Source organism: Panthera tigris, chromosome A3 (genome assembly GCF_018350195.1).
Source record: "Panthera tigris isolate Pti1 chromosome A3, P.tigris_Pti1_mat1.1, whole genome shotgun sequence".
Lineage (NCBI taxonomy): Eukaryota > Metazoa > Chordata > Mammalia > Carnivora > Felidae > Panthera > Panthera tigris.
In genome coordinates, this window is record NC_056662.1 from 15111754 (window position 1) to 15139751 (window position 27998).

At 41.9% G+C, this 27998-nt stretch overlaps 3 protein-coding genes across 3 annotated transcripts; 1 reads left to right on the forward strand and 2 right to left on the reverse strand.

Moving 5' to 3' along the window:
• Positions 1 to 30: 30 nt before the first annotated feature.
• Positions 31 to 1041, reverse strand: SPINT4 (serine peptidase inhibitor, Kunitz type 4). The gene is made up of 2 exons (XM_042979662.1): positions 927 to 1041; positions 31 to 212 (listed from the first exon to the last, which is right to left on the reverse strand). The coding sequence occupies exons 1-2, from the start codon at positions 1039 to 1041 to the stop codon at positions 31 to 33; spliced, it is 297 nt and encodes a 98-aa protein (XP_042835596.1).
• Positions 995 to 27893, forward strand: WFDC10B (WAP four-disulfide core domain 10B). The gene is made up of 3 exons (XM_007077768.2): positions 995 to 1058; positions 26355 to 26659; positions 27599 to 27893. The coding sequence occupies exons 2-3, from the start codon at positions 26569 to 26571 to the stop codon at positions 27730 to 27732; spliced, it is 225 nt and encodes a 74-aa protein (XP_007077830.1). The 5' UTR covers positions 995 to 1058; positions 26355 to 26568; the 3' UTR covers positions 27733 to 27893.
• Positions 14331 to 20173, reverse strand: WFDC13 (WAP four-disulfide core domain 13). Its single transcript, XM_007077823.2, has 3 exons — positions 20077 to 20173; positions 17221 to 17371; positions 14331 to 14418 (listed from the first exon to the last, which is right to left on the reverse strand). The coding sequence occupies exons 1-3, from the start codon at positions 20162 to 20164 to the stop codon at positions 14331 to 14333; spliced, it is 327 nt and encodes a 108-aa protein (XP_007077885.1). The 5' UTR covers positions 20165 to 20173.
• Positions 27894 to 27998: the final 105 nt, after the last annotated feature.

The window sequence follows — 27998 nt, forward strand, 5'->3', positions numbered from 1 at the left end:
CCCCAAGGACCAAGGGCAAGATGGGACTCCTTACTTTATTCTGTATTCTTCAACACAGGCTATGTCACATTCTAATTTAAGCTTGTAGTTGTTAAGGTTGCCATTACAGCCAGTGAAGATAAAACTTTCACATCTTTTGGAGGTTTGGTTGTAGAAAAATCTAAAGTGAATTTCAAAACAGCTGCCAGGATTCATATCCATTTTGCAGGGATCTGCATGAGAGGTTCCCATTGAGTTAGGGGGAATTAGTTAGGACTCAGCAGGAGATCTTGCCTTCCAGGGCCCTTAAAAATTCCTCATGTTAGTTTGGAAATGGGTGGTAAGTGATTGAGTGACTTGACCAAGAGCCCACATTTGCTAAGTGGCTGGGCCAGAGTTTGGGGTGTCTGACTTGCAGGATAGACTCTGCCACCTTCCCATGCTCCAGAAGCACCAAGCCTGTACTCATGATCTGTGGAAGAAAGCTTCATTATCTTTCACATCTACATTGTGAGCTTATTAAAACAGGGGCCATGTGTTCAAGTGTTCTCTATGCACTGGGAGCCAAGATATTGAAAATGCCTGTTTTCTCAGTATCCAACCCCCCTTTATTCTCATCTCAACATGTACTCTTGAATGGTCTGAGATCTTTGAAATTTGTCATAAAACCCCTAATTCAAAATACTTTTGGTCCTTTGGACACCCTTCAAAAGACGGCCCTATCTGGAAGGGTGTTATTTGCATCATAGTTTTTTTTTTTTTCTCACCAGACATCCACAAGACCCCTAGATTAAGCAATTCCCAGAGTCAAAGGACTAAGAATCTATGGGTAATAACACAAAAGGAGAACCTTCATGGACCAGCTGTATATAACATTTTCTTTTTTTACCACTTTCTCCCTCATTCATAATTGGTCTTTGGATTTATTTTCTGCTTCAGGCTCATACCTTTGAGGTCTCCACATATCATTTCAGCAAGTCTAGCAACACCACCCATTAATGGGGTAGTCAGCAAGAAGAAGATGAAGAGACCTAGAAGAAATCCCAACTCAGCAGTCTTCATGATGCAGCAGACAGCAAGTAGGAGAGTCTTAGTGTCAACTCTTGTTATATTTTGGCCTTGGTACTTGAGAGGGCTGAACCCGCTTACCCCAAGGGCCAGGACTGGGCATTACTAGGTGTTGAGTTGAACAGTGAATGCTTGGGTACCCAGCCATGAAGCTGAAGGCCCCAAGCTGATTAGACCCCTGATAGTGAGTCCCATGTTCATCTAGAAACTATAGAAACTAAAGCTTCAGAGCTGCTAACATAAGTTTAATCATGGAGAATAGAATAATTAGGGCAAAAATTTAAAAAGGCTTGCTTCCTTTCTTCTCTTCAGCCTTCCACAATAAGGAAGAGACTGATCCTGGTGAAACAGGAAGAATGTAATAAAAACAATAATAGTAATGATAGTAACCAACCTCTATGGTACTTCCTATATGCTAGGCTCTATCTATCTATCTATCTATCTATCTATCTATCTATCTACACAAAATCATTAAATTTCAAAAGAATCACAGGCACCCTGTGAGTTTCATGCAATTATTACCATCATAGATGAAGAAATTGAGGCCGAGGTTAAGTTATATGTGTAAGGTCACCCATCGATTATGTAAGTGGAATCAAAATTTGAACTCACTATACCTAGGAATATGGGACAAATTTATTTTTTCTTAGTTTTGTTTTCTTGTAAGACTTTTGAAATTTTGACTTTCACATCTATACTCTTCTTTATCCATTTCAAATTAAGTTTCATGAGTGGTGTAAGATAGGGGTCCAGTTTCATTGTTTTGTACGTGAACATGTAGTTTTCCCAGCATCATTTATTAAAGTGACTATCCTTTTCCCATTGTGTATTCTTGGTTCCCTCGTGAAATATTGGCTAACCATATATGCGTGGGTATATTTTTGGGCTTTTGGTTCTGTTTCATTCGTCTATGGGTCTGTTTCTTTTTAAATGTTTATTTTATTTTTGAGAGAGATAGAGAGCAAGCAGGGGAGGGGCAGAGAGAGAGGGAGACAGAGGATCCGAAGTGGGTTCTGCGCTGACAGCAGAGAGCCTGATGTGGGGCCTGAACTTATGAACTGGGAGATCATGACCTGAGCTTAAGTCAAACGCTTAACTGACTGAGCCAGGCACCCTGTGGGTCTGTTTTTATGCAAATACAATAATGTTTTGATTACTGTAGCTTAAAAAATTTTTTTTAAATGTTTATTTATTTTTGGGAGAGAGAGAGAGAGACAGAGCGTGAGCAGGGGAGGGGCAGAGAGACCGGGAGACACAGAATCCGAGGCAGGCTACAGGCTCTGAGCTCTCAGCACAGAGCCCTACAGGGGGCCGAAACCCATGAACCCGAGATCATGACCTGAGAAAAAGTTGGACACTTAACTGACTGAGCCACTCAGGAACCCCTGATTACTATAGCTTTTTAAAAAAAGTTAATTTATTTATTTTGAGAGAGAGAGAGAGAGAGAGAGCGAGTGAGCAAGCAGTGGAGAAGCAGAGATAGAGAGAATTCCAAGCAGGTTCCGTGCTGTCAGTGCACAGAGCCCAACATGGGGCTTGATCTCAGGGACTGTGAGATCATGACCTGAGCTGAAATCAACAGACACTTAACCAACTGAGCCACCCTGGCACCCTGGATTATTGTAGCTTTTAAATGTAGTTTGAAGTCAGGAAATGTGGTGCCTCCAGCTTTGTTTATCTTTCTCAAGTTACTTTGGCTATTTGGGGTCTTTTGTGGTCCATACAAATTTTAGGATTGTTTTTTCTATTATGCCTTTGGAATTTTGATAGGGATTGCATGGAATCTATAAATCCCTTTGGTTAATATAAGGGAAAAATACACTCCTCCTGTGTGTCCTTTACTCTCCTGACTGTACAGTAACACTGCCTCACTTCTGAGACCAGGTGTGAGTGTGTGTGTGTGTGTGTGTGTGTGTGTGTGTATGTGTGTGTGTGTGTGTGTGTGTGTGTGTGTGTTTCCACACATCAAGCAATTCTGTAACACCAGCTGGGTGCCCTACAATTTAACTAAATTCTCACACTGTTTACCTGGAAATATCATCAGATCCCACAGATAAGGGGGCTCAGTCTGACAAGACCACACCCCTCTACTCACATCAGATACCAATGGCAAGTCCAGGTTGTTAAGGGTACTTCTGACCAACCAGTTATAAATTGGACGTTCCCATGATCCCCTCCTTGGGTTTGAGCAATTTGCTAGAGCAGTTCTCAAAATTCAGGGAAAATAGTTTACTTATCGTGTTACTGATTTATTATAAAAGGCTACAACAGGTTTTGTGGAGCGTGAAACCTGTATAATTTTGGGACCTTATTTTAGAAAAATAATGCAATGGGGGCGCCTGGGTGGTTCAGTCAGTTGAGCTTCCAACTTTGGCTCAGGTCATGATCTCGCGATTCGTGAGTTCGAGCCCTGTGTTGGCTCTGTGCTGACAGCTCAGAGCTTGGAGCCTGCTTCTGATTCTGTGTCTTCCTCTCTCTGTCTGCCCCTCCCCTGCTTGTGCTCTGTCTCTCTCTGTCTCTCAAAAAATAAAATAAAATGTTAAAAAAATTAAAAAAAGAAAGATAATGCAACGGAACAATACAAAACTACAGATAAAAAATTAGGTAGGTAAGTGAGAATATGCATTTGGAATGAAAAAAGAAATTACAAAAAATCACATGTTTCCAAAAGCTTATAAATATATCAAACATCATGAATCCTAGAAAAATAACATTTCATTACCATTATTTAAAACATCTTTATAATACCCTTTTCCTATATTTTGTGGCTGATTATTCTTTGATCACCTTTTATTATGACAGTGATTCTGTAATATCTTATTTCTATAGGGAGAACAGAAAGATAATTCAGTCTTTTCTCTAGCATGGTTGATCAAAAATTTAAAGTTATAGTCCTGGAGAGCTAATACACAGCATAGTGGTTATAGTCAAACAATACTGTATTATAATCTTCAAAGTTGCTAAGAGACTAGATTGTAATCATTCTCACCACAAAAAAGAAATAACAATTATGTGACTTGATAGAGGTGTTAGCTAATGCTACAGTGGTAATTATATTGTAATATATAAATTTATCAAATCAACAGGTTGTATACCTTAAATGTACACAATGTCACATCTCAATTATATCTCAATAAAAAAATAAGTTACTGATTATTTGGGAAAAATCCTTTCCAGATTGATAACACTGGCAAAGCCACATCTGTAACTTTCTTCATAGTTTCTGGTTCAGGTGGTGCTACATGCCTGGGGCAAGCCCTTGGAGAATTCTAGCTCTTTGATCTGGATCTAACGGACTCTCATTGCAGCCTAATAGCCACCGATCCCGCTCCGCCAAGTCCTCACCACCCTCACTGTGCCTGTCTTGGGTTCGTGATATGGCCATGAAACCTTGAACTCTGGCTCCGAGCACGTTGTGGTGCAACATCTTATTGCTACTTCTCCCTGAGGTCAAACGTGGGAGCATTTTGGCCGATGGGTGCAACCAGGGGCAGATTGTCAGTGAAGGTTGTCCAGACATGAACACAGAAGTAACTTAAGATCGCTATTAGGATATACCCCCCCAGCCCACCACCCTTCCATCCCCCATCTTGGGTTGGGACAGTGATGGCTGTTTCTGGGCTTGGACGGTGTTGTTCTTTCCTTTCCTCATCCTGAGAGAAGCAAGTGACGGATCTGGAGCTTAAACTACATGAGTTTCATGGTAAATTAGTCTTTTCTGCCAAACTCAAAATCTGTTTGCAAGTCAGATTTCGTTGGGGAGAATGACCTCAAATTTATTGCTTCTCAATGCTTTCCTCAAAGTGGACTAAGAAAAACAATATTGTGGAGGTCTGTGGGGGAAAAAGAGGATAATTAGTGCATTTTTTCTTCTGGGTTCTTGAAACACATCCATGGATTATACCATGTAGGGCCTCCAAAGAGCTGTTGTCATTGAATTGTGTATTGTTGGCTTATGCTTACAAACCCTTAAAGAAGTAGCCCCAGAAAACTTCCTGGAATCTAACATGACGTCATCATGGAGAGTGTTGTCCATCTTACTGCACAGTCTTTCCTCTTTGAGAACATGTGGAAGAGCTTGTCTCTTTTGCTGTTTACTACCATGATTATTTCCACTGTTCCTGAGTATCTTTTTGGGCTAAACTTATGCTTACTCTAAAAGTTGTAACTGATTGTGCTGCCCTTGTTGTGCTGTTATTATGAAAGCTTAGAGCTAATTTTATAATGTTTATTTTATTTATTTTTTATTTGAGAGAGAGAGAGCGAGAGAGAGCGAGCATGGGTTAAGGAGAGGAGCAAAGGTAGAGAATCTTAAGCAGGCTTTATTCTCAGTGTGGAGCCCTGTGTTGGGGCATCCCACGACCCTGGGATCATGACCTGAGCTGAAATCAAGAGTTGGATGCTCAACCAACTGAACTACCTAGGTGCCCTAGTTATGATATTTCATAGCAAGTGTCTGTGATCCTTGTAGCATGTATTTGCTGTGCTAATCTTCTGCATAGTTTTACCATACTTTATTATTTCTATATCGTCTTTCCTCTGTCTTACTTAGATAGGCTAAATTTATTTATTTATTTATTTATTTATTTATTTATTTATTTGAATACTATGTATTAGAATCCTGGTAAGCTGCCTTAAATCCTTCAAAACAAGGTTGAATGTCAATAAATAAAACCGTAAATTGATTTGAACCCAGGTCTTCACATTAACCTAAATTATTTTTTCTAGGACATCATGCTGCTTTGAAGGTGGATAGGAGGGGATGGGACTCTGGGGACATAAGATTCCCCTTTGTTCATTAGCTACATCCTGTCCTGCCCCAAGGGCTGAGAGGTAGTGAAGTGGGGAAGATGGGAACTAAATGCAAGAGGAACCACCAAAAATCTACGTCCCAACCTAAAAGGATAATCTTATCTCAGATGAAATTTCTTCCGTGTTGTCCTGATAAAATCAAGTAGGAGGTTCATCTGAACCCTTCTGGGTGCTTTACTCACTGCTCCAGATGATTAGACTGAATGGCATAGTAGAGCAGGACTGAGACCCCTGGAGGGGCTACATTCTTGCCCTAGCCTTTACCATGAAGGAGTGTTAGAATATTGCGAGGCTAGACTCTAGGTCAGGAATTCCCAATGCACTAGGGAGGTATTCTTTCCTGTAATCAGAACCCACAGTTTCGCTCTCAGTTTAGGAAGGAATGCCTAATGACAAAAGGCTGATGGAATGTAGGATCTATCTCTGACTTCTCTGAGTGGATGGTTTTCTGGAAAGCGGCCCAAGGGAGTAAGTAACTAGGTACTTTGTGTATGAAAAGTTTAATAAAACTGACTCCAACTGATGGTGAGAGTGGACATACCAATAGTGCAGGCAAATCCCCCCGAGTCAGGAAGTGTGTGCCTGGCACGGGGACCACCATGAAGCTAATGCTATCAGAGCTTCATGGAATCCCAACTGCTTCCCGGGCCACTGCTCCTGATACTTCCGAGTTCCCGGGTTAAGTCTTGAAAGCTTGGCTATGAGAGAAGAGGTGGGACTCTAAAACTTGGTTGCATGAGTACATGCTGCCGGTGAAGGAGTTCTGCATACTTGAGTATGGACACTATGTTACAAGGGGTCTGAAAGCAAGAGAAGTGTACCGCATGCTTCTGCATCAGTACAGCCCATTAAACCCATGGGGACAAAGCAAGACCCAAGATACTGTGCTTTGACTCTACCAATGCCACTTTCTTTTTATGTGGCCTCGAACATATCCTCCCTTTCTCTATCAGTTATTCTAACTTTAATTTTTTTTTTAATGTTTGCTTATTTTTGAGAGAGAGGGAGACAGAGCATGAATAGGGGAGGGGCAGAGAGAGTGGGAGATACAGAATCTGAAGCAGGCTCCAGGCTCTGAGCAGTTAGCACAGAGCCCAATGTGGGGCTCAAACCCACAAACCCTGAGATCATGACCTGAGCCGAAGTCGGACGCTTAATCGACTGAGCCACCCAGGTGCCCCTAACTTTAAAATGCAGAGATTAGACCAAATAATTGCACAGATCCTTCTGGTTCTAAGGTTGTAGGAAGAAGGAATGTGAATTGTGTCTGTCCAACCAGGAGTTTGAGGGTAAAAAAGGAAATAGATCTGAGGTGGTAGGTAATAAAAGCAATATATGGTTAAGCAACAGGTGAAGAGAAGTATTTCAGCTGCTTGGCACCGCCATGATGGAGCTGTGGGCCCAGACATGGTAGAACCTGGCCATGAAAATCTTGATGCCTGTTTGTTGGTTTCATGGGCAAAAATGGGGGTGAAAATTTGATATTAGGTGGAGCTATGAAACCCCTTGCAGTCAAGGAGTTGGGGCCAGCCTCTGGGGTTGGGTTATTATGGCCCTGATTTCCTTCCCAGACCCTGGTACATGCCTCTCCTTTTCTTTGACAAATCTCAGGGCCCAGGAGTCATGGAGTTGGCTGATAGCAAGTATACAGTGTCTGACCCAAAGTTAGCAATTTTTAAAAAAAAATTTTTTTTAACGTTTATTTATTTTTGAGACAGAGAGAGACAGAGCATGAACAGGGGAGGGTCAGAGAGAGGGAGACACAGAATCTGAAACAGGCTCCAGGCTCTGAGCTGTCAGCACAGAGCCCGACACGGGGCTCGAACTCACAGACCGCGAGATCACAACCTGAGCCAAAGTCGGCCGCTTAACCGACTGAGCCACCCAGGCGCCCCCCAAAGTTAGCAATTTAATAAGTCCTAGTTGTTGGGATCTTACTTGTTTTGTTGTGTACTTTTTCTCCTTGAGTCTTTTAGAGCAGGGACCTTTGGGGCTCCAATTACTCCTCCATCAAAAGAACACCCTCACTCTTTCCTTTCCTTCCTTCCTTGTGCTGAGTCCAAGGCAATTGGGCATTTTTCTGAAGTATTTCAGATCATACTTGGAGCTTGACATCCAAGTTGCCAGAAGTTCGCAGGGAGACTGCAGTGGCTATAGCTATAGCTTTCCTACCGAAAAGGCACGTGAGAGAACTTGTGCATTCTCAAAGTAGGAACCTCACAAAGCACATGAGTTCAGAGGTCGTGCTGTTAGGTTTTAAGAGCCATAGATGAATAAGCCAAAAGGTAAGAGTTTGGTGGGGGATTTACACGAGTGATGGCTTAGAAATAAGGATTTTCTTTGATTTCCAAGTGAACAGAGGTAGCTAGTGCCAATTGTTTGCAAAATTTGGGACGAATGATGACTACAATTCCAAGTCTCTCTTCATATCTCTTCCTATTAAGGCTGCTTGAGTTGTTGTGTTGCTGTCCTTGTAACTCTTGGGACTTCCAAACCTAGGAGCTCATCCTCATATCCTCCCTTTACTGTTTGTCCCACCATCTCACCCCTTGTGCCCACCACATGTTATGTGCCTATGGTAAGTGAGGGAATTACAAGCAGATACCCCTGGACTCAGGGAGTTTTTAGCATTTGAACTCCAGAAAAACAAACTTGATCTGTTGGGAACAAATCTAGTTCTCAGGAGCATTCGTAGATATGTTCCAAGGATCTTACTGTATCTTGCCACTGTACCCATATTGTATACACTCTGTATGTACACTCAGTATGTATTTCTACCTTAGGACTGTGCCCCTGGGCTTCTAACCTTTTTCTGTTGTATTCATATGGAAACTGTTATGCCAAGTCACTAGGAGCAGAGCACTCAAGGCTAACTGGGAAAAGATCTAAAGTCATAGCTCCACAGGAATAATTTTGTCCCAATGTCACTGTGACTACTTTCCGCTCTGTTGGTCAATGCCGATGCAAGATATTTTATTTATTAGCCTAATACTACTTGCTTAAACAGCCCTTCCCACCACTGCTCCAAAAGATTCCCTGGATTTGTCTAATGGAAAGTTTCTGCCCTGAACTCCCTTCTTGGGTGTCCAACTTCCAGGACCAGCTTCTCTGATTGATCGCTGCATTAAAGTTTTCTTAAGCAACTCAGCCATACGCGTACACTACTATATTTATCATTTGTATCTTGAATCAATACACAGTTTTCCTAAGGCCTTCAAGTTCCTTTATACCTCTATTATGTAGCATTCTTGTGCTGCAGTCAAACTCCCATTTAAGACCCTTCACTGAAATAATTCCTTGTACTTATCCAGACACTCACTTAGTTCTGGTTGAATTGAAAAAGTTTGTTCCAATAAGGATGTGTAGATGGGACACAAAAGGACTTAGTAAAAGTTCCCATCAGGAGAGTCCCAGATTCCAACAAAGGCGAAATCTCTGATCCCTATTTTTGGCTTCACCACCTTCCCTTTACTCTTCCTTTTGCTCTTTTGGACTACAATTTTTTTTTCACTTATTCACCATCTCTACAGAGAATACCTCATTAGGGCTTTGCTTCTTTCACATTGCTTAAATGGTGGAGGTACAGACAGTCTTATTCCTTATTCCTTATTCCTTATTCCTTATTCCTTATTCCTTATTCCTTATTCCTTATTCCTTATTCCTTATCCTCCTGCTTCTATCTTCCTAGCTCCCCTCCATCCTGTCCATTGCTTCCAGTATAATGCTCACACTCTTTATACTATCATAGTTTTCTAAAAATTTCAGAGTCATTCAGAAGGGACTTTTCTCTATTTTGAAATGCAAAGTGTGAATACACTGGATGCATATGCATTTATAGTAATTAAGTTAACCTCTTTCTTGTTAACCTTATCAAATCCATTATTATTATTATTATTTTAAAAATTTTAATGTTTATTTATTTTTGAGAAAGAGAGACACAGAACACAAGCAGGGGAGGGATGGAGAGAGAGACACAGAATCCGAAGCAGACTCCAGGCTCTGAGCTGTCAGCACAGAGCCCAATGTGGGGCTCAAATCCACAAACCGTGGGATCATGACCTGAGCCGAAATCAGGCACTTAACCGACTGAGCCACCCAGGTGCCCCTCCAATCCATTATTATAGATCTACCCTCTTCCAATGGCCTCCAGGTGGACAGACTGTACTCCCTCTGTATTTTCTAGGTCTTTGACTTTGGACTTGATCCTTTTGTATGCTTTAGTCAAAGAATAATATCAGGGTTGAAATATGCTTGCAGGTTGGATTTCCTCTTTTGAGCTCTGCATTTTGCTACAAGAAGAGTGTTTCTTGAGAAACAATTGTCCAAGAAGAATGAGAGACACAAGGATCAAAAGTGGACTCTACCCTTGGCCTGGATCTAAGCTCAGTCAAATCCAGTTTAGACTAGTTAGACATCTGTTTTCCTGCTTATGTGTGAGAGAGAAATAAACTTTTGTTGTTGCTGTCACTGAGATTTACTGGTGAGGGATTGTTATGGAACAATGCTGACTAAAACACTCATGCAAAAAATTCTAATGTAAATATTACCTGCTCACATAATATAAAATAGTAGAAGAACATGGGAGATGGAAAATAACTAAAATAAACACACACATACAATATTAATGACATTTATATTTATAAACATCCATAGTATAGCAAGGAAGAGAAAATTATGGTCCTCTTTTCTGATCAGAAAGTCATGGCTGATATTTTTGACTTCTTCCTCACACTATTCATCCACATTCCCTTGCTTTCAGCCAGCAATGCATCAGCTGATTAATGTTGTTGTTTTTCTCACCTGGTAGAATGTTCCAAATCCTCATTTCTTTAAAAACAATTTTTTAAATGTTTTTATTTATTTTTGAGACAATGCAACAGACAGAGTGCAAGCAGCAGAGGGGCAGACAGAGGGAGACACAGACAGAATCCAAAGCGGGTTACAGGCTCCAAGCTGTCAGCCCAGAGCTCGATGCGGGTCTCGAACTCAACAACCGTGAGATCATGACCTAAGCCAAAGTCAGACGCTTAACCGACTGAGCCCCTTAGGCACCCCCCAAATCCTCATTTCTGAAGCGTGTGAGCTCTTCATGGCTCTGTCTGTATTGGTTGCTGTTATCTTCTACTATGCCAGACCTAGAAAGTTTCTGTGTTCTAGCTCTAATTCCTGTCCCACTGTTGAGTAGCAGTCTTATTTCTCCTTTGTAATGGTGACTGATCACTACAGCCAACAGGGCAACTTCTTTTGATTTGTTCAGTGAGATAAGAAGCACAAAGTGGCCACTTGGCAGTCTTATTCCATAAACCAGGTATGGTTTTTTGACATTTGGTAGAGGAATTCTGCCCTGGGATACTAAAAACCAAAAAAACTACACAAAACAAAAACAAAAAAACCCCAAACTGGTAGAACACAATTGCCATTGTTGGGGACATTCATGGAGCCTTAGAAGAAAGATCTGTGGTAAGACAGAAGGGGAACTGGGAATCTTGGGTTGATGAGCCTTTGGAAGATTTCTAATCTAGCCTTTCTTAAGGCATGTCCATACCCATCCCCCTCAGTCCGAGGGGCATTTTCAGTTCCAGACTGCAGCATTCCCTGATGAGGTGAAGCACTTTATGCTAACTTCTTCTATAACTGCCCCTGGCAACACACACTCAAGGTATCCACAGCTTGTAGTCTTCTTGCTGAAGTTTTTCCTAGATGTCCCAAGCCTGGATACTTCTGTTATTTCCTTGGCTCACAAAAAGCCTCAGGCTTCCTAGCTTTTTCAGACTCTGGATGGGAAGACATCTCCCATCACCTCTCATCATCTAGACAATAGTCTCTATGCCTTTCAACCTCAGAGGACACACCTCAATCCCTTCTAAGCACTCTTATATGCTCTGCTTGGACAGCAGCAGGGCAGGGGATCTCCTCTTTCTGAAGTTCATCTGCACCCAGCTTGGGGCTGGAATGTCAATGTCTCTTTGGGCAGAAGATTCAACTCACCTGTGAATGGTTGATTCCTCTAAAGCCTCTCATTAGGCAGGGTGGAGGGGAGCACAGCATTCCTTAGTTCTATGACACCTCTTCCAAAAGCATGTTCATGATCCCTCTCTATATTAAAGATCTAACCTTCTCTTGGATGGCTAGAGGTTAAGGGTGGCCATTGGACCCACTGTGGCCACTTGTGAATACTTTCATCTTCAGGCATTTCACACTTCTCTTTAGAATGGGTGGGCACTCGTCGATAATTGTCTGTAGCTACAAAGTCTCAGCTAAAATCTATGAGACAAAGGACAAAGTTCCATTTCACAGCCTGTCATAAGTACATTTGTTTCACACCAGGGATCTATCATAATCTACATAACTAGTCTCCTATTGTTGAAAATTAAAGTTGATTCAAATATTTTACATTTATAGGTAATATTGATGACTATCTATCCATACCACTTTGAGTAACAGGTTTCACTTGGTTTGATGGATGTGGGCCTTCCAGTCCAACACTCATCTAATCCTCCAAAAACATGGGCCCATTCCTGTATCACTCCCAATTCCTTCAGTTGGAAAATCCGCAGTGTGGGTGGCTATGAGATAGAAGACCTTCATTTTCCCAATGCCTTCACTGCCTGTCCCTACCTCAGGTTCTTTTCATATTACACTGTTATACTATAGCAGAGTAAAAAGTTCAAATACATGCTTCGACAGCACATATCCTCAAATTTTATTTCCTTACAAATAATTGGAACTAAATGCTAATACATTAAATGTAAAATAAAAACTCCTATAATAGTAAACCCTTGTAAAATTCTCTGACATCATGATCTTTATTTTCCCGTTATTATTTAGACATTAGCTCCATATAACTCAAAGCAATGTTTCCAATAGAACTTTCCACCATGTTGGAAATGTTCTGTTTGCATTGTTCAATACAGTAGCTACAAGCGAAGGACGGTTATTGAGCACTTGAAATGTGATTAGTGAGACTAGGGAGCTGATGGAATATTTCATTTTACTGAGTTGTAATTAATATAAATTTATATATATATATTTTAAATTTTTAAATTCATTTTTGAGAGAGAGAGAGAGGGAGGGAGAGAGGCAGAGAGAGAGGAAAACACAGAATCTAACGCAGGTTCGAGGCTCTGAGCTGTCAGCACAAAGCCCAGTGTGGGGCTTGAACTCGTGAACTTCAAGATCATGACCTGAGCCAAAGTTGGATGCTCAACCGACTGAGCCACCGAGGCGCCCCAATATAAATTCACCTTTAAATCGCCTCCTGTGATCAGTGTTCTTGTAAGGGACAGAACAAACTCAGGTGATTCAAACAGTGGTAGCTATAGTTTGAACCGGCCACTCTTAGTGTGAGAGGTCACCTTGAACCACATCAGGTCAGCTCATGGCAGTGAAGGACCCTGTAGAGTTTTTGAACAATGTTTCCAGCTCAGGGTCAGGGGTCACCAGAGATCAGCTGGATTAGAAAGGGGGAAATAGAAGAGAAGAGTGCAACATGGAATTGTGATAAATTTATCTCGGAATAAGTTCATTTGGATGGGATGTGGTTGCGGGAGTGGTATCGTGGGACTAGGTGACCACAAATTTCCAAGTTGGCACATTCCCATGGGATTTGCAGGGGAAGAAACATCTTCCCTAGTTGCTGGAGGCTTGGTAGAGGAATCAAGATCATTGTTGAATTATCTGGTTCTTCATCACGTGGTTTAATTATATTATCTCTCAGGGATGGAGTACTTTCCACAACTATGGTTGATTCGGTCTTAGATGTTTCCAAGGTCAGAGACATGCCGCTATCTTCTCTGGGAGCTAATTTATTTGGAACCTAGAGAAATTTTTTAAAAACATAGAGTTTCAGATGGAAGATACACTTGGATTCTTTTCTAAAACAAGACTTTTGGATAAAAGAAGGATTGAGAAGACGTGAACAATGATGGTAACCTTCTCCTCAGACCCTCTATCAGGTGCTGTGGTACATGCTTTACCTGCCTCATCTCATTTGGTCTCATGACACTCCTGAAGGTAGGTGTTATTCAGCTCCATTTATAAATGAAGAGACTGAGGCCCCAAGGAGTTGGAAATGCCCAGCTCCCCCAGGCCAGCAGGGACAAAGCTGGACTGAGTCCCAGAGCAGCTAGGACCTAAAGCACTTACATTCCTATATACTAGTTCCACCACTGACCCGTTGGTTAATGCTGTGCATGTGACTTTATGATCCTCAGTTTCCTTGCCTGTAAACTGGGTGTAATGGCTGCTATGGGGACCAAAGGAAGTGAAGCATGGCTAACACATTAGCTCACATTTAAAAAGTTGGAAGCCCTTGGCAACGCCCACCAGAGCCCAGATTATATGGAAGACACTGGCAAGGTATGCCGGGGCTGTTCTACCCACTTTACCACCATAGGCAGCTGAACACAGCACTTTCTGGGAATAAGATGAGCATTTTTCTCAGGTCCTCACTGGCACTGCTATCTCCTTCCTCACTTGAGCTTCCCAGCCAACACCAGCTCCTCCAGAGCAGTAGTGGCCAGTCGAGGGGAACGGTTCTCCAGAGGACAGGCTGCAGGACTGGGGAGAGCAAACATTCTGACATGGGGATCTAACAGATACCACAGTTAATGCAATGCATCAAAGGGCACAGTCTTAGCTGAGCCTACCAGAAGATGACAGGATGGGGATGTCTATTTCTATAGAAGACACAGTCAGGTCTATGGCAGTGTTTTTCTGCTTGTCGAAGATGAAGTCTTGTCTCTCTGGGCAATGCTTAAGATGAGGCTTGCTACGGCTCATATACCTGTAGCCACACATCCCTGAAACTGCGATAAAAATACTCTATATAGTTGCACCAGCCACCTTCTGTTACCTCTCACCTGGATAGAACCCCTGGGTTCTTATTACAGGCTCAGTATCTTCCCACTGTGCAGGCCGTGGATTATGTGACAATGCGGATGCACTGAAGGAGAGCCAGGGTGTGGTCAGAGTGCCTAATCACCTACAAGGTGCAGAGGAGTTAGCATGGCTGACTCACCAGGGTCTGAGCAAGGTGGTATTCATGCACGTAAATTCCTCCACTGGACTCCACTTCTCACCATTTATCAAACTCCTTTGTACAGGGTTAATGAAAGGACTGCATAAACTGAAATAACCCTTGGAAACTCTGGTGACTTCCGAAGGACTGTTAGAAGACCCTAAGGTCCTCCTCTTTTTCCAGTCTAAAACAAAATCCACCAAATTATAAATTGTAGCTTTGTTTTGGTGGTGGAGTTACAGAGGACTCTATTTTGCTCAGCTTTCTTGTAACATTGTAAAATAATAAAGATGATCCCCCCTTTTTTAAGAGGCAAAATCTGAAACCCATAAAGAGTGGGTTGCTGGCAGCTTCTAACCTTTGCAGGCCCTTTGCAACGATCAAGTTCTTCCATTCCACGTGGCTTCATGTAATCCTCAAAAAACCTGACACATGGATGTTCTCCTCATCTCTCACACGAGGAAGCTGATGGTCTCAGAGGTGCGAGGAAACTAAGCCACACAGAGTGTGAAGGGCTCAGCTTGACTTCCTGCCTAGGACATCATTAACACTCAGGCTGGCAGAACCTGATCCTTGGCAATGGCTCAGATGTGAGGGCCCTGTGTTCCCCTGGGGCCATGACTCTGCCTCCTTATGTTGCTCTGTGAGGTAGAACTCACCCTGGACCACATCCCGCTCCAGGGAATGAGAGCATAAACGGTGGCGGTGTGTGTGCGGGGAGTAATGGAGAAGGGTGAAACTGGGATGACAAAAGGCTATTCTGACATTGCAGGAATATTGGAGAGGTTAGAGGAGGAAAACTGGAAAAGGCTATGCTGGGAATCTCAGGCCAAACCCCCATACTTACAAAATGCTCTGAGAAACATGCCTCAGTTACCAGCCATGATGTTTCTTATGTTTGGTTCTGTAGAAGAAAAATATTTTCAAATATTCTCTGGTTAAGTTTTGTTCTTAGAAATGTAGGTATTTAGGGGTGCCTTGGTGGCTCAGCCAGTTACATGTCTGACTCTTGGTTTTAGCTCAGGTCATGATCTCCTGGTTCCTGAGTTCGAACCCTGGGTTGGGCTCCATGCTGGCAGTGGACTCAGCTTGGGATTCTCTCTCTCCTTTTCTCTCTGCTTCTCTCTCTCTCTCTCAAAATAAATAAATGAACTTTAAAAAAATTAAAAAATATATAGTTATTTAATTTTTCCATTACTTCCATCATTAAAACTAGACCATAAAGCTTAATTTTCCTGCCATAGAGAAAGCAGAACCTCAAAGAACCAAGTGACAACAAAAAGTCTTACTTATGCTTCTGCATTCCACTTCAGAGCCTGGAAACATGTGAAGTTTCACTGCAAAGGCCCACCTCTTAAGAAAGAAGTGGTTGCCTAATTGCAAAATTTACTGAGTAATTAATCTGTCGTGAGTAACGTTTTTAGAGCTTGCATGGGTTATCTAATTTAATCTCAGTCTTGTTCCAGTCTTAAAGATGAGGAAGCTGATGCCCGGAGAGAGGTTGATTAAGTTGTCTGAGATCACTCAGCTAAGAGGTGATAGAGCCAGGATTTGGGTCTGGGTATCTGGCTCTGGGCCCCTACTTCACCACTCTGTTCCTTGTGTCCTATGTTGGGTATTGTGCTCAGGGCAGGGAATACAGCAGTAAACAAGACAGTTTAGAAGGTCGCTGGTTGAGTCTCTTGCCTTGTGGGTCTTTATAGCAATCTTGTAAGGCTGAATTAAAGAGTCCTTATCTTATGCATGAGAAAAACAAACAGAAAAGGCAAACATGTCTTGCTCAAGGTCATAGAAAGACATAGTTGGAAGATAGAATTAGAAAACCAGATGTCTCATAGCTCTTTAATGCCCTTTCTCTGCTCTGGAAGCACTTCCATTCAGCAGACTTGGGGCCAGCGTTAATGCCTCAGCAAATAACCAAAGTTTTGCTCAGGCTGGAGGATGTGCAGTGCCCAGGAACACTGGGAGCCAAAGGTTGGTGTTGGATGAAAGAGGGAAAGCAAAACCAGAAAAAACAGATTGACTTTGAGATTTGGGTGAGACTTGAAGATATAATGTCCCAGGCTTCTGGATAAAAGTGGATTCTGGGACAAGCAGGGTCTGTGGATGGGTGTTTGGGTGAGTTCAGAGAGACATATTCAGAGATTCACAGATGTGGTGATGAGGAGACAAGTTTGGGAGTGGAGGAAGGCTCTTTTTGCCAGGACATTTAAGGAAATTATTGTTGGTAAAGAGAAGGTGAATGTTCAAAAAATAGTTCCACTGTAGGGGCTGGTAAGAGACTCTTCTGTTGAATTCCCAAATGGCAGCTGGATCAGAACTGGGAATGAGAATCCCCTTACCTGTCATGCTTTATATTTATGTTTAGAGTACAGACTATCCCACAGAAGGCAGAACAGCACTGAAATCCTTTATGGCAATCTTCCTGCAATGTACAGAAATGAGTACAGTTTTCAGGGTCTGATTTGCAGGGTGGCGGTTCCAAGATACTCCCTGGAACACAGAACAGGAAAGAGAAGGGCTTAAAGTAGGCTGGAGTAACATTCAGAACTCCAAAAGCCTAAGGAACTTCCAGGCAATCAGCCACCCTGATCTTTCTCCTGTGGTTATAGGGAAGTGGAATCAGATTTTGTCTGTAGCTCCTGCCTTTCTCTGAGTTCTCAGCAGGGAAAACCAAGAACTCTGGGTATCTGATTGAAGACAGAGGTAGGCAGAACCCTACACCCACTGGTGATTCACCTCCTTGCAGATCAGATATCTTATAGACCCTGGCTGGGTCCGGTTCAAGGGAATGAACAGTGTGTGGTGAGCAAGAGAGGGGTGTGTAGGTGCATTTGCACTGACTCATTGCATAGTCCCAAACAAGTTGTACGAACTTTCATTAACAACATAGTTTATCTCAGGGTTGACCTAACATGTATTATTTGTGTGTAGGAAGAATGAGTGGGAAGGAAGATTTTGGGAAAGGGCGAAGACCACACAGTAAACTGAAGATACTGGCATCAGAATGCTAGAACCCAAATCACAAATGAGTTCTGAGGGTGACTTATTTCATGGAGTTGAGGGTGGGCATTTCAGAATGGGGTGCAAAGATTGGCTTTTCTTTCCTCCCAGGTCTCTTCTGATAAGGAAGCCAGAGAACCAGGATGCCCCCACTTTGTACTATTAGAAAAGAATAAGAATCTTCATGCTAACATCCCATTTCTCCCATCTCTTAGTTCTTGGGTCAAAGTCCAGACCACCTACACCAGGAGATCCTACTGCAGGGCTCCAATTCACAATCTTCTTTCTGTTCTTGAACTCCATGGCGTTAAGAATAGACACCATAAACCCCTTTATCGAAGCCAGGCCAGGCCTTAGTTTTTGTACCTTGTGACTTGCCCTTTCTCGGGGCAAATGTCATAGGTGGAGCATTCTATAAACCCCTGTTGACTTATTCCTTTGCAAGTATTTGCAATTAGAAGGGGATCCATAGGATATCATACCGACCTGGAAGGAACAAATGATGATGAAGTTGGGGGCTATAATTGTAACAGCAAATGGCACCAGAGAAAAAAGCCAAGGCCCAAGCTATTGACAACTTGGCAGAGACCAGTATGAAGCTCACCCTGGGTCTCCAAGTCATCCCATGGCTCATTAGTTCGGTGCAAGAAATTGGAACTGGCCCCCACTTTGGGGGAGCTTGGGGAATCAATGGAACAGTGTGGGGAAGGAGTCTGTGAGCCAGGGATCTCAGAGAGGCAGATCTTCTCAAGTTTTGCCTCCTTTTCTGGGTATCTGGTCCCAATTTTACTCACAAAGACTTACTAGTCTTTCAGGACCCCTCTTTGTATTTCCTTTCCAATTTTAGTCCTTGAGGGGCCCCTGGGTGTCTCAGTCTGTTAAGCGTCCAACTTTAGCTCAGGTCATGGTCTTGTGGCCTGTGAGTTCAAGCCCTGCGTGGGGCTCTGTGCTGACAGCCCAGAGCCTGGAATCTACTTCGCATTCTGTGTCTCCCTCTCTCTCTGCCCCTCCCCAGCTCGTGCTCTGTCTCTCTCACTCTCACAAATAAATACACATAAGAAAATTAAAAAAATTTTAGTCCTTTATTCTCCAATTAACTCTACCCTGGATTCCCCCATTCTCTTGCATCTAGTTTAGCCTCCCTCAGTCTTACAAATCTGCGTGCCCTCTCTGAGACCCCTAAAACAGGATCTTCCCTCCCTGTACACCTGAGATAGTACTCACATCCCTCTTCTGAGCCTCAGTATTCTGAGGATGCTCTCCGCATAGAAGGGTGCAGGTATGATGGATAATAGTTCATTTCCCATTTGGCATTGGTCAAAGTCAACATAACATGGTCAGCACTCTTGTTAGGTTGAGCTGGGCAATGGTGGCTGCTGAGATGGACTCTGTACTTTGCCACTGATGACAGTCAGTGGCAATTGTGCAGGTCCCTCTGAATATTTAAAATGTGGAATAGGGGTACCTGGGTGGCTCAGTTGTTGAGTGTCTGACTCTTGATTTTGGCTCAGGTCATGATCTCACCGTTCATGAGTTTGAGCCCTGTGTTGGGCTCTGTGCTGTCAAGAGCAGAGCCTGCTTGGGATTCTCTCTCTCTCTCTCTGTCTGTCTCTCTCTTTCTCTCTCTCCCTCTCTCTCTCTGCCCTTCTCCCACCTGTGCTCAAAGAAATAAACTTAAAAAAATGTGGAATAAAATGTAAGGCTTTCTCTCCTTCCCTCCCAAAACATTCTCCAAGGCAGAGATTATGTAGGTGACAGCTCGAGTTCTACCAATGTAATTTTCCTCTCTGTTTTAATGCTTGACAAGTTGGCGCATGCATCCGTGAAGGAACTTAGGCAGCAAGAATAACCTGGATGATGAGGCTGATAACATTTGCGGTAGTTAATTCTTATTGAGCATTTACCATGGTCCAGTAAGAGTGCACTCTGTGTGCATGCATTATCTCAGTTTCTCCTCCCAACTGTCCCAAGATCATTATATCAATTGCAAAGATAAAATCTGAGTCCCAGATACTTTTGTCCAAGACCACTCAGTAAGCACACAGCAGGGATTCAAACCTGGATCTTACTGACAATAAAACTTGGACCTTTGAACATGATACTATATTTTTTTCACAATGTGTATCCTCAGCCCTCAGATCCTCTCATCTCTACAAATGCCGCTTCCCTCCCTGGAGCCCAGACCCAACACGTACTCATAAAATGTTGCTTGGGACTCCCAGGCACCCGCTGAGGTGCTAAGTGAATCAACAGCAGAAGTTGAAGAAACAGCACAGGCTTCATGCTGCTGGCAGGATGGGTTGGTAAGTCCTGGCTGAGGGCTGCTGGGTTTGACCAGGCACAGCTCAAACGAGAAGAGAGGAAGAGAGGGCAAATTAGAGGCATGGTCATTCATTGTGTATTCCAGTGACACATCCAAGTGCCTCCCAACCACACCCACCCCAGGGACAGGCAGTGTTTTCAAATTCACACCCATTTTATCCCCTAATCTTGGACTTGTTATGTCTCTCATCCATCTTGTTGCTGTCCTTTCGCAAAATTTTAACAATTCTTCCCATGTAGCGTTCTGGCATGTCTTTGTTATATTTATTCCTAGAGACTTGGACTTTTATTTTATTTTATTTTTTTTTAACGTTTTTTTTATTTATTTTTGGGACAGAGAGAGACAGAGCATGAACGGGGGAGGGGCAGAGAGAGAGGGAGACACAGAATCGGAAACAGGCTCCAGGCTCCGAGCCATCAGCCCAGAGCCCGACGCGGGGCTCGAACTCACGGACCGCGAGATCGTGACCTGGCTGAAGTCGGACGCTTAACCGACTGCGCCACCCAGGCGCCCCGAGACTTGGACTTTTAAAATAAAATTGTAAGCAGTATGGCAACTTTTTGGTTATTTGTTTCTGTTTGTTGCTAATGTAGAGAAATGACTTTCATGTATTGATCTGTTACTAGCTATCTTGCTAAATTCTCCCCCTGTTCATCTTAATTTCTTGGTGTGTTCCTTGCAGTGTTCTGGGTGGTCATCATCTGCAAATGATGACAATTGTATTTTTCTCTTTAAACTTTATGCCATTCTTGGGGTGCCTGTGCAGCTCAGTCGGTTAGGCGACAGACTTCAGCTCAGGTCATGATCTCGCAGCTCGTGAGTTCGAGCCCCGCATCAGGCTCTGTGCTGACAGCTCGGAGCCTGGAGCCTGCTCCAGATTCTGTGTCTCCCTCTGTCTCTGCCCCTAACCCACTCACATTCTGTCTCTGTCTCTCTCAAAAATAAATAAACATTAAAAAATTTTTTTAAAAAATAAACTTTATGCCATTCTTAATGCCTTCTTGTGCAGACTAGGGCCTCTATACATTATTGTATAGAAGTGAGGATGTGCATATTCTTGTCTGACACCTGATTTAAAACGAAAGCTTTTTGGGGCATCTGGGTGGCTCTGTCAGTTGAGTGTCCAACTCTTGATTTTGGCTAAGGTCATGATCCCAGGGTTGTGGGATCAAGCCCTGTGTGGGGCTCCATGCTGTGCATGGAGCCTGCTTAAGATTCTCTCTCTCTCTCTCTCTCTCTCTCTCTCTGCCCCACTCCCCCGCTCCCCCACTTATGCACTTACTCTCTCTCTCTAAAATAAGTAAGTAAGTAAGTAAGTAAGTAAGTAAAAATAAAAGCTTCTTGAATTTCCCCTTTTAGGGTAGTATCTGTTTTAGGTTTCTCATAAACATCTTTATCAGGTCCAGAAAGTTCTCTTTCATTCCTGACAAGAAAATTTTCCTTAATTTATGTGAAGTTATATTTTTGCTTTTTTTTCTGTTAATGTGTTGAATTACATTTCAGATTTTCTAACATTAAACCATTCTTGCATTTCTCCAGTCATCTAATGTGATCATTTTATATTATCATTTTTCATATCATTTGGTTCAGTTTCCAATTTTTTTTTTAAATTTTTTTTAACGTTTTATTTATTTTTGAGACAGAGAGAGACAGAGCATGAACGGGGGAGGGACAGAGAGAGAGGGAGACACAGAATCGGAAGCAGGCTCCAGGCTCTGAGCTGTCAGCCCAGAGCCCGACGCGGGGCTCGAACTCACGGACCGCAAGATCGTGACCTGAGCTGAAGTCGGCCGCTTAACCGACTGAGCCACCCAGGCGCCCCCAGTTTTCAATTTTTAAGGGATTTTATATCTATATTCACAAGAGAACTGTGCCTGTAACTTTCCTTTCTCATACCGTCCTTGCTTGGTTTTGTAGTAAGTTTGCACTAACCTCATAGAATGTGCTGAAGAGCAGACTTTATCAAATATGTGGGAAATTTTGTGTAAGATAAAGATAATTAGTTACTCGAACCTTTAATTTCCTTTTTTTTCCTCGCACAAATATACTCATTTGCACTTTGTTGTTTTCATTTAACAATATATCCTGAAAATTACCCTAAGGCAGCTCATAGCAATTTCTCCTTTTTTACAGCTGTGTTGTACACTACTGTGTACACACAAACTTAGTCATTTGGCCAATCTCCTTTAAATGGGCATTTATGTATTTTCCAAGATTTTGCTATTACAAATATGCTTCAGTGAACAACCATATGCATATTTTCTGTATTGTTGAAGGTGTAACATCAGGGTAAGTGTTTGTAGGTATTTTTGTTGCCTAAAAGGGTAAATTTATACGTACTTTTGTTAGATATCACTAAATTCTACTCCGTAAAGTTTATACTATTTTGTACTGCCACCAACCATGTGAGCATGGGTGTTTCCCGTAACAGACTGTATGGTGGTGTTTTTGAATTTTTGCCAAAATAAGTGAGGAGTGTTATCTCTGTGGTTGTTGTGGTTCATTCACATTGTAGTATGTATCAGTACTTTATTCATTTTATATCTGAATAATATTCCATTGCATGTATATGCCACAACTTGCTTATCCATTCATCTGTTGATGGACATTTGGGTTGTTTCCATCCTTTGGTGATTGCAAATAGTGCACTACACAAATGTTTGTGTACAAGTAATTTTTTTAGCACCTATTTTCACTTCTTTTTAGTATATATAGATATACATATATACGTATATATGTATATATACATATTCTTTTGGGTATAATAGCTAGCAGTGGAATTGATGGGTTATATGTTTAACTTTTGAGGAAATTTCAGGCTGCTTCTACAGTTGTTGAACTATTTAACATACATTTTTTATCACTAATGCATAGGAGTTCCAATTTCTCCACATCTTTGCCAACTCTTATTCTCTTCCCTCTTCTTCTTCTTCTTCTTCTTCTTCTTCTTCTTCTTCTTCTTCCTCTCTTCCTCCTCCTCTTCCTCCTCCTCCTCCTCCTCCTCCTCCTCCTCCTCCTCCTCCTCCCCCTCCTCCTCCTCCTCCTTCTTCTTCTTCTTCTTCTTCTTCTTCTTCTTCTTCTTCTTCTTCCTCTCCTCCTCCTCCTCCTCCTCCTCCTCCTCCTCCTCCTCCTCCTTTGTTTATAGTCATCCCTGAGAGTGTGAAGTGGTATTTACTTGTGGTTTTGACTTGCATTCCCCTAATAACTAATGATGTTGAGCATCTTTTCATGTGCTTGCTGACCATTTCTGTTTCTTCCTTGGAGAAATGTCTATTCAAGTCCTTTGCAACTTTGTCACTGGGTTGTTTATCTTCTTTGAATTGGAAGAGTTATTTTTATATTCCAGATATTAGACTTTTATCAAACATATGTTTTTCAAATATATTTTACCGCTTTACGTGTTGCCTTTTCACCTTTTTGATAGTCATTTGGTGCACAAGTGTTCTTAACTTTGATGAAGTCCAACTCACCTATTTTGTTGATGTTGTTGCTATGCTTTTGATGCCATTTCTTGCCTAATACGAGGTCATGATGATTTACCTCTACACTTTCATCTTAGAATTTTATAGCTCTTATATTTAAATCATTGATCAACCTTGAATTAATTTTTGTATATGGTGTGATATAGGGGTCCAGTTTCATTCTTTTGCATTTAGATATCTTTTGCAAATCGTCTCAATACCATTTGTTGATGTGACTATTCTTGGTCTTGATGCCCTTGTTGAAAATCATTGGCCATAGATGTGTGGGTTTATTTCTGGACTCTCGATTCTATTTGTTTTTGCTTTTAATGTTTATTATTTTTGAGAGAGAGACAGAGTGTGAGCAAGGGAGGGGCAGAGAGAAAGGGAGACACAGAATCTGAAGCAAGTTCCTGGTTCTGAGCTGTCAACACAGAGCCTAATGTGGGGCTCGGACTCACGGACCATAAGATCATGACCTGAGTCGAAGTTGGACGCTCAACAACTGAGCCACCCAGGCACCCCTCAATTTTATTTGTTAATCTATATGTCTGTCCTCATGCAAGTACCACACTCTTGATTATTGTAGCTTTGTAGTAAGTTTTGAAATTGAGAAATGTGAGTTCTCCAATTTGTAGTACTTTATCAATATGTTTTTGTGTATATGGCATGCCCCTTGAAATTCCATGTGAATTTGAGGTTTGGCTTCCTCATTTCTGCAAAAAAAAAAAAGCCATTGGAATTTTATGTGGGATTCCATTGCATCACCATTTTAACACCCTGGATCTTCCAATCCACACATATGGGATGTCTTTTAATTTATTTAGGTCTTCCTTAATCTCTTTCAGCAATGTTTTGTATTTTTTGGTGCACAAGTTTTTCACCTTCATGGTTACACTTATTCCTAGATATTTTATCATTTTGTATCTTATTATAAATTGAATTGTTTTCTTAATTTTGCTTTTGGATTGCTAACTGTTGATGTGTAGAAACACAGTTGATTTTTGTGTGTTATTTTTATACTTTGCAACTTTGGTGAATTTGTTTATTAGCTCTACTAATTTTTTTGTGTGGATTCTTGGGGAATTTCTCTACATGGGATCATGTCATTTGCAAAAAGACAGAATTTTATTTCTTTCTTTCCAATTTAGATGGCTTTTTCTTGCTTAATCGCTTTGGCTAAAACTTCCAGTGCAACGTCAACCAGCAATAATGACAGTTGCATTTTTGTCTTATTCCTGATCTTGGGAGGAAAGCTTTCACTCTTTCACCACTGAATATGATGATAGTGGTGTATTTTTCATAGATATCCTTAATCATGTTGAGGAAGTTCTCTCTGTTGCTAGTTTCATGAATGTGGTGCATTTGTAAAATGTCTCTTCTGTTTCAGTTGAGAGTATCATGTAATTTCCCCCCCCTTCTTTATATTAATGCATTTGATTACATATCACTGAAATAGATAAAAGTTTCATAGTTTTTAAAAATAAGCTATATCTGTGTACTGAAGGAGACTGTATTTGGAGTTTAGAATATCAAAACAAGGTTCAAATCTTCACTGCTATCCAGCTTCTTCCCAGCTTCCCAGCCTATTGGGAGCCCAGTGTCCACAGGTTTCCCCTTTTTCTCCTCTTAGGGGAAAGTCAACTTCTTTATTTCTGAGAGCATTTAATATTTCTCCACAATATTTACACTCAATAACCACCTTCTCCTGGAGAACCTGCCCTGGGCTCTTGGCTGACAGATCTCCTCTTCTGTCTGAGCTCTAAGATACTTACTGTGTGCTCCTATTCTTCCCATGTCCTCTTCTAGTCTCTCTGTATATAACATTTTTTTATTATATTAATTACTTAGAATTAATATATATTAATAAATCTGGAAAATGTGTGTTAATATATATTTTAAGCTTTATTAAGATATAATTGATCTATTTCAAAATTTTTTCAAGCAGGAAAAAATACATGTGTGTAATATATGAAATTATATATGTAATATATTGTTTTCCAGCCTTATTAAGATATAATTGATATAACATTGTAGAAGTTTAAGGTGTACAATGTGTGGATTTGATATGCTTATATATTGTAAAATGATCTACCAGTCCATCACATCACTCACTTATCATTTCTTATTTGTAGTGAGAACACATAAGATCTACTCTCTTAGCAACTTTCAAGTAGGTAATATGGTCTTGTTTTCTATAATCACTATGCTGTATGTTAGATCCCCAGATCTATTCATCTTATAACTAGAAGTTTATACCCTTTGCCAACATTTACCCATTCTCCAGTCTCCAGCCAATCATTCTACTCTCTGTTTCTAACAGTTCAACATTTTTAGATTCCATATAGAGGTGTTATCATACAATATTTATCTTTTTCTGTCTGACATTTTACTTAACACAATGCCTCAAGTTTTATCCACGTTGTCAAAAATGGCAGGATTTCCTTCCTTCTCAGGGCTAAATACTGTATATATATTCTATATAACATATTGTATATTATATAAATATATAATATATAATAATATATTTATATATAATATAATATATAATATATATATACCACATCTTCTTCATCTATTCAACCATCGATGGACTGAGGTTGTTTTTATATCTTCCTGCAAAAATAATGTTTTCTTCTTTTCTGTAAATCATTTTATAATTAGAATATAGAAATATTATTTCTTTCAGGGAAAAAAATTTTGTGTGCAAAAGAGGGGTTTAGACGTGTGAAAGGAGAGTTGTCTGCAGAAGCCCTAGTGCCACAGAGAAAAGGCCATGGTAGAGGCAGGCAAAGGAGAGGAAATGTTTTTGGCCAGTGGAAGCAGGGAGGAGCCTGGGATAACCACCCAGCTCTCCAGGGAAGCCTGTGCCAGACTGAGAGCTCTCCTCTCTGGCCAGAGTCATGCCAACCCAGGCTCTCCTGCCCATGCTTCTCCTCTCTGTGCTGCTGCTACAGGCCCAGGGAGGGCACCGTAAACTGAACAGGATGCAGGGTAGGTGATGGACTAAGGGGGTGGGGAGGGAAGGGGGCAAGAGGTGCTGTGTCACTTCTGGGGAGGACCTGGAAACTGGAACCTTTCAGCACATCCTGCTCTGATTACAGCACTATGAAGACTCTGGGTCGTCCAAAGTCAAGGCCCTCTGGCCCCTTTACCCCGCACTGGGAACAATAATGGGGGTACGGGGGGAACCTATGTCTTTTGACTCTCCATTCCAAATACCAGGACACAAATGGTACATAGTGTGGTGAAAGGTACATCAGGGCTGAAAATCACTTGGGGACACCCAACCACTATTCTTGGATTTCTGCACGTATGTGATCTCTAAAGATCTGGAGATATTGTTGGGAGTGGGTACAGAATGAAAGGGCCCTGGGAAAATAAGCTTTGGGGTGTCCAGGGTCAAGTTGAAGTTCTCATCAGAGGACCAGGATGGTGGCAGCAGAAGGGAAATAGTGCAAGTGGTATTTTCTGGGAAAGGGCAGGGGTCCTGGACACAGTGACAGGCACAGGAGAGAGGGGGGAGGGTGACAGGTCATCTTCCTCTCTGGACCCTGCAAATCCTGGGGAGTGAGAGGGTCTGCGGGGTGTCTCAGACTCTGCTGAGTTCTCAGAGTGTAGATTCTATGGGGGTGACTTCACCAAGGCCATGACTAACATGGGAGACAGGTTCCTGTCTGCAGAGAAAGGAGAGGGCCCAGGGAGGCCAGGCATTGAGATCTGTTGGGGCAGAAGGTGTGTGGGTGGGGGGATATAGGATTTAAGATACTACAATCACCAGGTTTGGGTAAAGGGAAGAAACTGCGTTCCCTGAAAAGTTCAAGAGCATCATGAGTAGGACTTGGGTTTTAGGGTTTTTGGGAGAGGATTTAAGCTTGAGAGGAGTGCTCTTGAGGGATCTGGTTCCACTGACTCTGATTCTGCTCTTTTTAGGTCTAAAGGCCTGTGAGAAGAAGCCCAGCGTGTATCTTTGCAGCAATCACTGTTCATATTTTCTAAAGTGTCCAAAAGCAAATACTGTATGTTGTTCAACCTTCTGTGGGAACGTTTGCATGAGCCTCCAGTGAGTGGGTGAGGGCGCTGGACTTTGCATTCTGCTCCCCCAAACTTCTATTCAGACCAAAGCACAAGGACCTCAGATCCTGGGCACCAGGATGTCAACGGGAGTACACCTTTACCCTGTCTGAACTGTTTGTTCCTGTCAAATAAACCAGAACAAATGTCCACAGACCTGCCTATCTTACTCCCAGGGCTTATAGTCATTGAGGACCCAGTGCAGACCCCAGAGCGCTCCCTTCTCTGCGTCCAGGGCTCTGATCTCTCCCCCCTTGTG